The sequence below is a fragment of the Lagopus muta genome, chromosome 15 (genome assembly GCF_023343835.1).
Source record: "Lagopus muta isolate bLagMut1 chromosome 15, bLagMut1 primary, whole genome shotgun sequence".
Lineage (NCBI taxonomy): Eukaryota > Metazoa > Chordata > Aves > Galliformes > Phasianidae > Lagopus > Lagopus muta.
Window position 1 is genome coordinate 13,068,885 of NC_064447.1, and position 14,696 is coordinate 13,083,580.

The following is a 14,696-nucleotide window of genomic DNA, read 5'->3' on the forward strand; positions in this document are numbered from 1 at the left end:
GGTCATCTCTTGGCTGGATCCTTGGTGAGAGCTCCGCAAAGCCTACCCATAGTCTGGGTCTGGGCCAGCATTTGCCACTTAAATAATTCCAGCTGAACCGACGTATCCTGATCCTCAAACCAAGGCTGTTTGCTGTCAGATCTCGAATGACGCTGGATCTGATGCTCAGAAAGGTCAGGTCTGTGCTCTGTGCCTTCCCCGGGGCTGGCAGGAAAATCTCCAGTGCAAAAGGAGGTCTTCCATTGAGTTCTCCCAGACGAGGTGTTGAGGGCATGTCTCAGGCTGAGGGAGCAGCAGGGTCTCTGGCCTGGATGGCTGGGAGTGTGGAAAGGATGCTAATGTTGAAACTGAAAATGAGAGTGATGAAAAAACCGCTGTGGCTGCTTCTCACTCATGCAGCTCGTGTTTGTTGAAAGGCTTCTAGTTTGGTTTTCATTACTTTGTCTTTAAAGGACCTTAGTCTGCAAGGAAAGTTCTGAGTAAGAGCAATACTGAAGTTGCAAAAATGTCTTCCATCTGTAATGGATGAGGCTGTGTTGGCTGCATTTGTGAGACCCAATGGTGGGGTTGGAGTCCCCACAGTGCTGTTACCTGTGGCATGGGGTGCTGTGCCGTCACTCTGGTGATGGAGGTTGGGCTCCCAGGGGCTGATTTGCAGCATGGTTGTTTGGGTGTGTTACAGATATGCCTTTTTAATTTTTTTTTCCCCTAAATGATTCATTGTCTCAGGCAATCTTTCCTCACATCACAAGATGAATGATTATTTCAGAGCACAATGAGACCTTGAGTATTTCTCTCTTTGTTCCATTTCTCTGGGACTTAGGGTTGTGTTTCCACTGAGTGAGGTTCATTTTGCAGTGCAGGAGGACAGTGTGTCTGTGAAGACATAAGTAGAAATCCCAGCAAAGCAGTCCTGCAATTCAAACCCTCTAGCAGTTCATGTGGTTTTTGATTTTTTTTTTTTTTTTTTTTTTTTTTTTTTTTTTTTTTTTAACATCATTTCCATCTTTCTAATTTGGGGTGGATTACTGGAACCTGGATCCTCAAGGGAGAATAGGGAACATCAGCCTTTCAGTATGTGGGGCTTGCATGGATGGGGTGGAGAAGGAGCAGAGATTGAGTGATAGAGAGGAGTCTCAAAATGCAGTGGGTTTGGTGCTGTGCTATGTATCAGAGCCTGAGGAGGAGGATGTGAGCTGAGGTGGATTGCAAATACCCTCCTGCAGCCCAGCACTGTGATTTCTGGAGCAGGTGAAGCTTTTCCATTCCCTTGATTTCCTGAAGTAAGGGTGGTGATTAGAGGAGAACAGCTGAGTGCCAGGGATCTCTTGATTTGCTCTGGATTAAGGAGGGCATGGAGAGGGTTGGATCTCAAGCCTCATTCCCTATCCACTCACTGGTCTAAAAACAGCTATTTGAAGGCAGGTGACTGAGCCATCCGGTCCCATCATCCACACTGACATCCCATCCCTCTGAGGAGCACAGGGCTGTATGCTGCAGCTCGTGCTGTCTCTTTGCCCCCACCTCCTCCCACTGGAAAGCTGTTCTGCAGCTTGCTGCTCCAATGCCGTCAAACGGTCTTTTCATTCTCAAGCTAAAAGTGGAAACTTGTTCCCGCACCTCCATTGTCCTCCAGCTGAAATGGTTCTTTTTCTTCCCAGGAATTTTCCAGCTCTTCTACCTCGCAGAGCAGAGGGAAGGGTGCTGGGGGTCTCCCATGGCAGCGTGCTTAGCTTGGTGCCACCTTGTGCAGGGAAAAGGAGCTTCTGGAGCACAGGGCATTGAGAGGGGCAGCTCTGTCTGCCTGCTCCTGCTGGAGCCTGATCTGAGTCCAAAGCCTTGGCAAGTTTAATGCCTTCACTGAAGAATTTTCCTCCTTAGAGAGGAGTGCTGGTGGGAGGCTGGCTTCAGTTTTAGTGTCTTTTATTGTTATTTTTAAACATGCGTGACCAGGGCCTGCTAACTAACCTCATCTTTTCCCAAAGTAAATAGCAACAGAACTGCAGTGCTTTGCACGAGGTTCTCCTCACTGTGGTATTTTGCAAACAAGCAGAGTGGCAGCAGAAAGGCCTTTGTTTATGTTGATTGCACGGAAATCCCTGTGCTTACATCTATGACAGGACACATTACCTTTCTTGTGCAGGATGAGAAGAGGCTCTGCCTTCTTGGGGAGGTCCTTCTCTTTCTTCTGGTTGCTCCTTATTGCCTCAGACAGGAGAAGTTCTGTTTCCTCCACATCCCTTCTTATGCTCAGTGATGTTGGGTTGAAGCTGCAGCTGGTTTGCTGAGTGCTGGGTTTCCCTGGGCCTTGTCATAACAGCCAGGGCTGGTTTCTGAGTTAAGCTGTGTGACCTGAGTGTTCCAGTTTTGTTTTGGATGCTTTCCTGAGCTCTGGCGGTGCCTTCCCTTTCAGATGAACAAGATGTGAAGAAGTCATCCTCAGTGTCTTTCTCTGGAGTTTAGCTTTGTTCATCTATTTATTTATGTTAAATGAAGCTGTTTCAGGTTTTTATTTTTAAAGTTGTTCTGATCTGTTTGCAGGTGATAAAAACAATCTCTGCCGTGTTGTGCCGAAGTTTCCTTTTCCAGCTGTGTAAAGACAGGGATTTAATCACATGCTTGATAAAACATTATCTCAGAGTCTGTGTTAGCAGTCATTTGAAGAGTTGAAGCCTCTGATTAGACAAGGGTTGGAGATCTGTTGCTGTTTGCCATAAACTGAGTTTTTTTCATGTTTTTTTCATTTTTGTGCTGGAGAGCAGAAGTGAAGACAGAGTCTGGTATGGTTGGGGAACTCTTTGCTGCCATGATCTGCTACCAGCCCCTGCATGTCTGTGGGCAGAGGCTGTGCAGTTGGAGTTTGCTGACAGTTGTGTCACAGTTGTGTGGGGTGTGGGTGCCCAGGGGACCTCTGGAAGATGGGAATCCTGCACCCTCCTTCCTGCCTTTGGGCAGCACGGGGTCACAGGAATGCACCAGGATGAGTGCTTGCTTGGGTTCATTACCCCTCCCTTGTCCAGATGATGCTTACAGATTTGCTAATTGTTGTGGAAATGCTAAGTCACGGCTGGAGGCAGTGATGGAGCACCTGGTGGGAAGGCAGAGCCAAGCCAGGGGAGCTCAGGTACATGCAATGCAATGTCCAGAAGGGTGAAGCCAGGATCCACCCCGTCCCAGCCCTCATTTAAGGGTTGGCAGTGGAGGTGAGGGTATCTCACTGGGGAGCCCTGCATGCCTGAGCTCTTCCAGAGGTAGGCAAATTTTCTTCCTTTGTTTCTGCATCCAGAGCTGCTGCTTTTGGGCTTGTCCTCATTTGCTGCAACCAAAGACTTTGTTACCCTATTATTTTTGCTATCCTTTCCATCCCATTATAGCATTACACTAATAAATTATTTTACCAGTGATGTTTCGGAAAGACTTCGCTTGCCATTTAAGCTGGTTTGGGGGTATTCACTACTTAGCAGTTTCTTGGAGGGTGCTAACTCAGCTCCTGGGGCTTTCTGACCTGCTGACAGGCACTGCTGGGTGCACCCTGCCTGTCCTGCAGTCTGTCTGTATGCTGGGCACTGCCTTGTGGCAGCCGCAGCTCTCTGAGGAGGAATGTGGAGATGAGGGATGGGTGTTTGAAGTGCTTTGTGTGAGATGTCAGCTCAGGGCTGCATGCGGAGCGTGGCTCTGCTCAGAGAAAGCACAGAGCTGCTACAGCAGCCTTTTACCATTGCAGCAAGGGATGTGGCCTGGCCTGGCAGCCCTTTCTGCATTCTCTATGCTGTGTTCCCACTGTAAAACAAAGAGAACAACCTCCCAGAATAAGAACAACCAAGGCAGGGAAGCAGCACAGGGGTTTCCCTGAGCTGCTTGTTTTAATGGGGCAGTTCCTGCTCTGCACAGTGCTTGCTGGGTGGGCTCAGCTGGTGAAGGCTGGGCGTTTTGCTCTTCGTGTGAGTGAGGACTGACTTCTGGGGGAGTCTTGTGTGTATATTCTCTGTGTATTGAGTTTCTGTGAATAAGCGTTGCTGCTGGGATTGGAGGCCTGCTAACAGTCATACCAATTATACTGATAACTAGTATGAACTAATGCATATCTTGTGTGCCTTTCTGATGCCTTTCCTGTGATGGAACTTGGACCCAGTGACTCCAGACCTCCTCTGCTGTCCTGTCCCCCTCTCCTTCCTGTGCTGAATTTGATTGACCAGCCAAGTACTGTCTCCTCTCCATTTTAATTTCAGATCCAGACTGGGCATCTCATAGCCTAGGGATTTTCATCTGTTTGAACTGTTCGGGAATCCATCGCAATATTCCACAAGTCAGCAAGGTGAAGTCGGTCCGTCTGGATGACTGGGATGATGCTCAAGTGGAGGTATGTGCACCTCAGGCTTGAAATGCCAGCGAGCTTCTGTCATTGCATTTCACATCACTGCTCTTAACGCCACCTCACCAGCAAAGCAGCAAAACTGAGTCCTGTCCAAAGAAGGTATGGCAAACATGATCCCAGAAGGCATTTCTAAATGGAAGTCTGTGATGTCGTACTTATGAAATCTGATTGAAAAATGGAATAACTATTTCATGAAAGGGATGGGAGTATTTCCTCCACCCCTATAAATGAGCGTGTACTGTGTAGAAATTATTGATCCTAAATGAACTGTCTTCTGTTTCTCCTGTTACATCCACTCTCTCCTGCCATCCCTGCCCAGCTCGGCTGTTCCTGGCTTTCTTCCACTGAGCTCTGAAGGCTTTTAAACTCAGTGTCATGAAGAACTGTACCCTTGCAATGTAAATCCTCTCTATTTATGCAACCGAACAGATTCTGGTGATGTTGCTAAGGCAAACCAACCGGGACACCTGTGTACTTTGCCTGTTCTTATCTTTAAGGGCACAGAGAATGATTGCAGTCATTGATTTTTACGTTTTGTTTTGTAGATTTGAGGTTTTTCAGAGAGCCGCAGCTCACAGTCATGTGTTCTATGAGAAAAATAGGCCTTTGTGTTGCTTGGGCTTTTCCTTCCCTGATTATTTTGCTTTTTGTTTGAGTCAACTGAATATATAAACTCAAGGACCTCAAAAACATGAAAATAGTGGGGAAAAAAACCTTGGAAATTAAGAAAAATACAGGCTTACCTGTAGTTCTGGTTGTACAGTTGACAAAACGCATTGAGCACAGCCTGCCTGGAAGAGGATGTTTCTCTTAGACTTATAAAGTGACTTTAATTAAATAAAATTTATGAATAGGGAAAGATGTGGCCCCATCCCAATTAGTTTAGTACTCTGAGGAAGCAAAGGAGGACAAGGGAAATAAACCCCAGATTAACATTTCTTAATTCTTTCTCTTTATTCTCTTCTCTTTTACAGTTTATGGCCTCAAATGGGAACAACGTAGCAAAAGCAAAATACGAATCGAAAATGCCACCGTTTTATTACAAGCCAACATTTCTTGACTGTCAGTAAGTAAAGAGCTTTGCTGGTAAACAGCTTTCACTTGTTTGTGCAGCTGCAGCCTCTGTCGTATTTTAGTTTTAGCGTGATGTGTTTTTTTCAGCTGCAGAGGGGATTGCATTCGTAGGAAGCCCTGAAAATCTGTGTTCTTCTGAGCGTGTGTGCTAGAATTTATTCCACGCAAGGGATCTTATTTAATAAGTCCTGTTGAGATGATGTGGAGAAGTCAATAGCTTGTCTGTTCCCCAGACTCTTTCGAGTTCCTAAAGCTACAGAAATGCCAATTTCCACCCATTGATTTCTGCCTCTTCAAATAGCCCTTCTGAACCAAAATGTAACTTGCTTTCCTGAAATAGGAGGGGCTGATTATTATTTCTAAGTGTCAGAATGGTGGATTTTTTCCTTCTTCTTCTTCCTTTTCTCTTGGAGTCACACATCTCTTCTATGGAGACAAGGGAAGAGCTGCTGTATCCTGTATGCTGTAGTTGAGCCTCCCTTGTTAGCTGGAGCAGGCCTTGCAGAGTGAGGCAGCTGAGCAGACAGGACGTGCTGCACAGAGCAGGGAAAGGATGGGTGGATGTTGTTTGTTCCATGAGATCATTTTCTAGGGCCCAATCCCACAGTGCACCAATGGGGTTTTGTGTGCTTTTGTGTTAGCAAGCAGGTGAGCTGTAGCCTCCGAGACCCCCTGATAGTGCTGCTGGAGCTGGGTGTCACCAGTGCCCAGTCTGTGTGTCAGGCTCTGAGATGCATTCAGCCATTGTAAGAGGTGCACTGAATGGAAATGTTGGAAGCATTGGTAGGACTCCCTATGGGAGATGTTGGCTTTGGGTAGAAAGGCTCTGCTGTGTTTCCCCAGTCTAAAATCCCCCTGAAGGTGAGCTGAAGGGATCCTGAGCACCTTTCACATCCTCAAAGTGACTTTGTATTCTTATTCCTGTATTTGTCTTCCTGCAGCATGCAGAAAGCCTTTTTTTGGAAGAGACAGGACACCTGTCATCTCCGTGAAGTATCTCAGTGGTGCATCCCTTCCCCAGGCTGGGAAGGCCCAGGCGTGAGCAGTGCTGCCTGGCCTGGCAGTAAAAAAAACCATTCCTTTGTGCACCACTGGCAGATCTCAGTTTCGATCTAAAATGGCTCCTGGCAGCAGTTTCCACAGCATTTACGACTGCAGGAACGATTTGAGCATCGGCCAAACCGGTGTGTGCTGTGGAGTGATGTGCTCTGAGTGCTGATCTTGCCAGGGTTATTTTTCTCAAGGAAAAAAAAGGCTTGAACCTCTTACCTCTCCTACTGCTCGAGCACCTGTGCTTTGTGGGACAGAGCCCAAGGAGAAGCTGCCAGGAATCTTGCAGTCTCCGCAGTGTGCAGCGTTCATCCCAGGGAGGAGTTGATGCACATCCAGCTCTACATGGCAGCTCTGTTGTTTATTTTCTTACTTCATTTTGGAGGAAAACTAGCTTCAATGACAGCGGCTTTTCCCCTTTTTTGGAAGGACGGGGCTTTGGCTTTGGTTTTTCCAACTGGTGATGGAAAAATGATACCTCAGAGAGAGCAGATGGAGGAGGTGGAGGGGACTGTCCATTCTACTGCTCCATTCAACAGACTGCTGCTGGAAATCCAGTCTTTCCTTAATTATTTTTTTCCTTTGCTCACAGTTTCTTACCATGTTAATTACGAAGACCTTTCTGTTCTAATTGCCAAAAAAATGACACCTCCCTGTAAGCAGCAGCCTGCCAGACTTTAGGTGGGCTGCTTAAAGCTTTTGGACTTGATCCCAAAAGCTCTGCATCTCTGTAGTTCGGGAACAGTGCAGTTATATTTTTCTAAGAAACACAAACTGTGTGTTTGCTGTATATCCCAACACCAGAAATACCAAATCCCGGCAGGCAGGTGCTGCAGTCACTTGAGTGATAGAGCTGTTGAAATGAAAGAGGGCTTGGGTTGCAGGGCCTTGTATTGGGCATGTGATGTCTGCCCTGGGTTATTTATTACACCTTCACCTCAAGAAAAATACACTTGAATAGAAGCAGAGAATTCTGTCAGCGGCACATCTAAAAGTCCCCTGAAGGCGTACTTAAAATGAAACGGGGATCAGATCTGAAGTCTACTGGAAACAATGTGGAGATTGTACGAGGGACCTGAGGCTTGGCCCTGCCCTCTGGTTGCCTTCAGATCCTGTAGATACCAGGACGAATTCCTGTGCCTGTTTAGATTCATACAAGCAGTGCCAGTGATGCGGGGGTTATCTCCGGACTCAACAGCAGCTTTTTATGGCAGGACTGCCTGTAGCCCTTTGTAGCAAGGATGGTCAAGTGCCTACTCAAGCTCTCTGTTGTCCATAAGGAAGATGCTGGACTCCTTGCTGTCCTCTTTGGGTCTTTGTTTTGGTTTCTTGTGCTGGTTCTGCTTTCTATAAATAACAACTGGAGCAGAGGCTGCAGCCACTGATCTTGCACTGAATCGTCCTTATTGTGGACAGCTGTCAATGTGTGTTGATTTTCTGGGGGGAAATTGTAGCTGAGAGATCCTGTGTTTGTGATGACACAGAACAGAGGAAGAATGTTTGAAAGTTGTATGGGTTGGGAATGTGGCATGGCTGGGGTCTTGTCTACCCTGGGACTCACCATTGGGATTTCCTGTGGTCTGGCTTGAGTGCTGGAGAGGTTATCAAGGGATTTTTGCAGCTTCTGAGGACACCCGTTTGGACTAGCTGCCTTGTGGCTGATCAGTCTGTGCTCTCCTGCACAGCAGCTGTGGAGAGGCTGAACCACTGTCATTGACAGCATCTTGGGAAATAAGTCATTGCAGAACAGGGTTCCCTAAGGCGTGAGACCAGCAGGGTGTATCTGTTGTAGTACTTGCATGATAGAGCAAGAGCGTTTTCCCATTGCTGCACGTGAAATTTATTTAAACATTCACATTGGAAGGCTTTGGAACAGATGCAGCTCCTGCTGATCCACTGAAGTCAGCTGGAACTGAGGGTGGTGTGAATTCTCTTCCTTGTCGTTAAATTCCTGATGGTCTGATGGTTGAAAAGGTCCAAGTTTGGCTATGGTGATAACAAGCTGTCTGCAGCAGTGGGTTGGAGAATGGGGAGAACAGTCAGAAATCTTAAGTACTGGTGTTGATTCTGTGATCAAATTTCTGGAGGTTCCTTGATGAGTGGCAGAAGTATAGAAACAGGCAATTAAATGCTGCTGTCGGCGTCATCAGTCTTCTACTCTTAGAGCCTAACATGGTGTAGATGGTGGATCCAGAAAGAGCCTTCTGCTCAGCCCACAAATCTCAGTGCACAGCTCTGCAAAACCAACCTGAGCCCCTTGTGAGGATCTGAAGATGGGCTGTACTCAATCCAGGGTGTAGCACAGGGTGACAGCAGAAGAGGGATGCCCCAGCAGCCAGCCACGTGCTCCTGGTCTTCTCAAGGCTTCGTGTTTTTTCCCACCTTTGTTCTTTCCAGGAGGCTGGCTGTGGCTGGGGTGTGACCATTCCATGTCTTCTTGTGCTTTCATTTTGAAGAGACAACCTATGGCTTCCTACTGTTGCTTGTTTGGGAGGTCCATAACACCTTACAATGAGCTCCATGTCTCTTGAGTCACCTCTCACCTATTGGCCATTGTGTGCGTGCATCACACAAAGTGTACCACGTTTCTATTCTGATACCAACAGCTTTAGCACAAAGATCTTTTTTTCTTTTTCCTCTTGTTCGTAGTTTTGTTCTTTTCCTTCTTCATTCAGTGATGCCTTTTACTAAAGAATCCAGTCTGAGGGGCTCAGTTAGAATTGTTTGTACGGTGAGGGAATTTTGTGCAGAGGCGGCCTGGGTGGGTGGCAATGGGCTGTTGTGTTAAATCTGTAGATTTTCTTTAGTACAGTTCCAGTAAAATAAGATGTGCAGGGAAACGATTTGTTGTCCAGCAGAACATGGAAGAAGCTCTTGAATCTGGAGTGTGCTTTTTAATGTTTGGAAGACTTTTAAATCCCAGTTGTATTTTGATTGCAGAATTAATGGTTATGGATTCTTCCTTAGTTTATCTTGGACCATGCCTACTTCTCTGTGTATTATGTTTTTTTTCCAGACTGCTGCGGGAACAGTGGATCAGAGCCAAATATGAAAGGAAAGAATTCATTCACAGTGAGAAGCAGGAGCCTTATTCTGCAGGTAGCCAAAGAAACTTTGGGCAGATCAGTGTTTTGATGTCCATTGCCATTCCTTTCCCTTGTTTGTGTTTGTATTTACTTCATATTGATTATTTCTCATATGTCGCTAACAAAGTGTGATCTTTAGTGAAGGATTAATCCTGGTGTTCCCTGTATTTGGTTAGAAATATTGGAAATGTTGATGCTGGATGGGAGAAAAGCGATTATTAGGAGTCTTTCTATTGACTTCAATTGGCTTTTTATCCGCTCTCAGGTTTGTTCCTGATAGCAGGAGGTGTAAGTGTGAGTTAAAATGGAGATAAGAGCGTTTGTCTCATCAAGGTTGCTTTTGCTTTGAAAAGATGAGGTGGGATTAATGGCACAGTGTGGGTAATGGTCTATAAGTGCTAAGTCAAGGGGATGAGATGCTTTCATTAAAGAAGGGCAGAATTTGAGGAGGCTCAGGGTTGGAATGGGCTTGTTGTGCTGCTGCACCAGCATGAGAACGAGCATTAGCGTGCCTGAAATCAACTGGACACTGTTTTGCTATATGCAAATGGACTTTAATTTATTCTGCATATTAAGTAGTTGACACCAGCTATGTGCATGGATGACTCTTGGATAATTTCATTAACAAGGACCATGTTCCAGATGAAAGGTTAAAATACTATTTTCATGCTGCTTCTCAGGACTGATAATAAGCAGGTAACTCCAGCAGTTGGCTGCTATTAAGGCTGCAATTAAAATCTGATCTCATACAGACTCTGTTTATGCGTAGAGGCTTTCTGCTCTGCTGTTTTGTATGTATGAAACCTGCACATTGTGTGCTATCTGTATTCGTGTACAGTATGCTGCACATTTTTATTCTAGGTTTTCAAAGCAATCTTCTGGGGTTGGACATGTAGTATTGACAGTAAGTAATTGATTTCTTAGACAGATTTGGAACACATCTGCTGACACATGTACGATGTTCACCCAGGAGTAATGATGCAATTTTGTACCGTGCAACTTTTAGCTGTGAAAGCCTGGATTCAGCTGTGGACTCTTCAGGCAGATGCCCCATTTTAAGCACACAGAGCGAGGAGTGCCTTCCTCTGCTGTCTGGGCAGAAGGGCAGCGGTTCTGAGAAATACTACAGGAGAGCTCAAACAGAAGCAGTAGGGTTTTCTCCCCTCTTTGAAGTTCAGCCACTGTTAAATGCTGGCTGTAGAAGAAAACGTAGCAAATCACTTTAAATGAACAGAGCTTGGAGGAGAAGGGGGAGGGAAGGCAGACTGGTAGGTATTTGTGGATTGAGTACTGATGTTTTTAGTTAGTTACTATTTTCTCTGAGATTTGTATCATCATTAAATCCAGCACAGGAGCTGTGTAAGAGACCTGTGCAACACTGACCAGGACGTGATTTGTTCATTCTTCTGGATGGGAAATTCCAAGGGGGGCATTTGGCTGCTCCCTGGGGTGACCAGGTTTGTGTCACAACATAACAGTGAGGAGGTGGGGACCAAGCTTTCAGTGCCAGCTCTTCCCTTCTACTTCACCATAACAGCTCCAAAGCGTGGGTGCATTCCTGTGCCAAACTGTGCTCCTTCTTTTGGGTGACGTGCCATAGCTCAGCTGGGGCACTGCTTTCAGTTCTTTGGCTGTTAGGTTGGGATCAGCTGTTTTTCAGGGCTGTGGCTTGTGATGTTTGTGGTGTTGGGCCATCAGTTTGCCCATTTGGTGTAAAGCAGTGCCACCAAAGAACTGGTCTGAACTGTGCCATCCATAAACACTCCAAGACAGACTGCAGTCTGGCACCTAAAGGAGCAGCTCAGCCATATCACATGTGCTGGCTCTGTCCATACCACTGCTGGCGGGGTCATTTCAGTTTGGCAGCCACAGCAGCAGTTTGGATGCACTCTGTGTGGGGCAATCCTTGTGTGCCTGCTGGGAGCTGCAGAGCATCTGGGCCACTCTTTTCTATTTGTGACCTCCTGAACTGCATGGGGATGCACTGGAATGGGACAGCAAGGCTGCTCTCCTGCTCACCCCACACCCTGAGTTTGAGTTTCATTTAAGTGTATTTCTTTTTATTTCCAGTGCTGCCTTAGACTATTTTTTCTCACCATTCTGAATTCCCTGAAGGAGTGTTAGATTACCAATTTCTAAGCATGAAACATTTTGTTGTTAATAGAGACGTCAGTATCCATTTTCTGGTGTTTGCTGGAAGATTTAATTCCGTTTTCCCATCCCAAGGGCAATTTTGCTTTCTGACACTTGCTCAACAATTGCATAAAAATAAGAAAATGCTGTTTGTGAGCAGTTCTGAGTAACATCCTTTTCCTGGCAGCCTGATGAAGCCCTGGTCGGAACTTCAGTGTCTTGCTTGCAGACGATCCTTTGGGGAGAGACTACCTGGAGCCTGTAGATGCCAAGCAGAAGCTATTGCAGCCGAACTGACACACCTGGGAGAAATGAGTCCCAGGATGAGAGTGTCAGACGTGCAGGTCAGGACTAAGAGATCGTGTAGGGCAGCCTGCCAGGAGGACGCAGCAAACTCACTAGCTGCTGGTGAGGGATATAAGTGAGAGACTGAGCAGTGTGGGATGCAGAGGCAGTGCTTGGCCCTTACACAGCTGCCCCCAGGTGCTTGCACAGCCCCTGAACCAACAGGAAATTGCCCTGTGTGATGGGAGGCGATGCAAGGCAGCGCAGCTGGAGCTGGGAAGCAGAAAGACACCTTGCTCATACAGAAATCCCTGCGATGGGCAGAGCTGTGTTCAAGCAAGCTCTCAATCCTCACCCCAGAGAAGAGCCATGGCAGCAAACCCGTGGCCCTGCTCCAGATGTTGGCTCTCAGGGATGTGCTGCCATACCTGCAGTCACAGCTGCTCTCCCTCAGTCCAAGATTTCAGTGCAAATTCCTCTGAAGGAATTGTTACAGTTCCTCGCTCCATAGGAAGCCTATGGGCATGAGCACGTGCGCTGCTTGCAGCTGCAGCCTCCAGCTCCTGTACCATGGCTTAGTTTTTCAATCTCTGATGGTTTCATTCCTCCTGATGAGGCGTTGTTAATGAGTGTGCTAGCACCATTGATTTTAGTGCGAGGAGTTGGTGTGAGTTCAGGTAGTGCAGGAAGATTAGTAAAGCAGTGATTAAATGCTTCGGTGGTCCGCTATCGATTCTTAGGTATGTCCTCTTATATGTTTGAGTTCTTAATTCTGCTCTCCTATTAGGGCTAAATAATTTGATTGTCCTGGCCAGGCGTTATGAGGCAAAGCATTATTTACACACCAGGAATCACAATTAACGCGGTGGTGTTTTCCTCGTGATGCTGATGCATTTGTTGTACAACAAGACAGAGTAAAACTGATTTGGAGACCTTCACATTAGTGTGTTTGAGGATGATTTTATCCTTTCTGATAAATGAACTGTCTCAATTCCTGTCAGTCTCCAGCTAATTGTCCCCTCTCCAGGAGTTTAATGAGGCACAGGCACTGACATCTCATAGAAACAAAGGGTGCTATTAGTTGCTCTGAGGTTGGATTTGGTGCTCCAGGTAGTTAACAGGTTTGGATGTCTTCCCCTGCCACTGATTGGCAGCAGTTATAGCAACACCTTCTGAATGTCTTGGTGAAAGTTGCTTCATTTGAGTGCTTTTGATTGCTCTTCATCAGATGGGTTTATTTTAAGGGAAGGTATGGAGGAAGCAAAACAGAACAGTGGCTTTAGGTTTGGGCATTATGATATTATATATTGGAAAGGTACAGCTGATAGAATGCAGCTCAGGCCATAGACAGGAGAATGGGATGTGTGTGTGGCCAAGAGGAAGCAAAAGGGAGCCTTTGGATCCTGCAAACCTGGCTTTGGCTTCCGGTGGATCATCTGTCTCATTTACCAGCAGGATGCCAAGAGCACCCAGCTTTGGATCTTTGCTTTAACAAATGAAACAGGAGCACTGCTTTATACTTGCTGTTAAATCTCATAACTCCTGTCAGGAAAAATGCCCCAACTTTACAGTTAGGTTCAGTAAAGCACTTATCCCCAGGCTGAGCATGGCCAGTGCAGCCAGATGGAGTTTATGGGTATCTTCAGCAATGGCCAGTCTGAAGGGAATTGGCACCTTTTTCGTGAAAACATTGGTCGTGTCTTTCTGTAATGTGGCATCAATTTGGGTAAGTCCTGGATGTTCATGGAAACCATGCAGGTCAAGTGCAGCGTTCCTCTGGCCTGCACTTGTTTCCAGCAGGGATGCCCTTAGTGCTGTCCTCTTCCCAAGTTTGTTGTGAATCTGTGTTTTGTCGAGATGGAGATGCTGTGAGACCCAGGTGAACATCATGGATACAAGGAGCAACAGCAGATTGGGCTGTGTCTTAACGACAGTAGTGGCCAAAGCCATATGAAGAATCGTTGGACCAAATACTTGAAAACATTTACACTTAAGCAAAAGCAGGATCGTGTCGTTTGGGGGAGAAAGAGCCTGACTCGCTGGTCTTCTTAAAGAGTCCAAGCACAGGAGAGCAGTGGCTCACCAGTGAGCTGCAAATTTACAAGATGTGTGTACTGCTAAGAGATTATTTATGCCACGTATTGTTATTTAATAAGGTCATTGAGGTAGTTCAGTGGTGATTTACGGGCTCAGATGGGAATGTAGTTGCTTTCCAGCACAGTGTGAACAGATGGCAGGCATGGGGTGAACTTTGTGCAAGCAACAGCTTCACCAAGTGCAGCTTTCTGCAACTTTGCTGCAAATGCTGCTCCCATGTATTTCTTGTAAATAGGCCAGTGAGTCCTATTGCTGTTAATTTTGCAGATAGTCAATAACAGGAGCAGATTCACAGATAAAACATGCTGCTACCAAACCTGTATGCCACTCTGATTGCATCCTGCTAGGACTGGTGAAAGGCAGTTCTCCCTTACTCACAGCAGATGCTGTTGCATATCTTTCATGTTGAGACATTTGTTTTCCATTCGGGATAGGAATGCATTGTTTGCAGTGAGGAAGGATGTAAATACTAGCAAGCATCATTGCTTTCGTTCTTTTGTCATGGGAGGCTGGAGCTCCTCAGCTGGTGCAAATTGTCATAGGTCCCATAAAAACAGTGGAGGAATTCAGACTGACACCAGCTGAAGATGGAAGGC

The 14,696-nt window shown here is 46.3% G+C and overlaps 1 protein-coding gene across 1 annotated transcript in view; it reads left to right on the forward strand.

Moving 5' to 3' along the window:
* ADAP1 (ArfGAP with dual PH domains 1) overlaps positions 1–14,696 on the forward strand; it is a 39,781-nt gene that overhangs the window by 2,552 nt on the left and 22,533 nt on the right. The window contains exons 2-4 of the mRNA XM_048961488.1: positions 4,230–4,360; positions 5,350–5,441; positions 9,516–9,598. Of these exons, the coding sequence (XP_048817445.1) occupies positions 4,230–4,360; positions 5,350–5,441; positions 9,516–9,598 (306 nt within the window). The remainder of the gene's footprint in view (positions 1–4,229; positions 4,361–5,349; positions 5,442–9,515; positions 9,599–14,696) is intronic.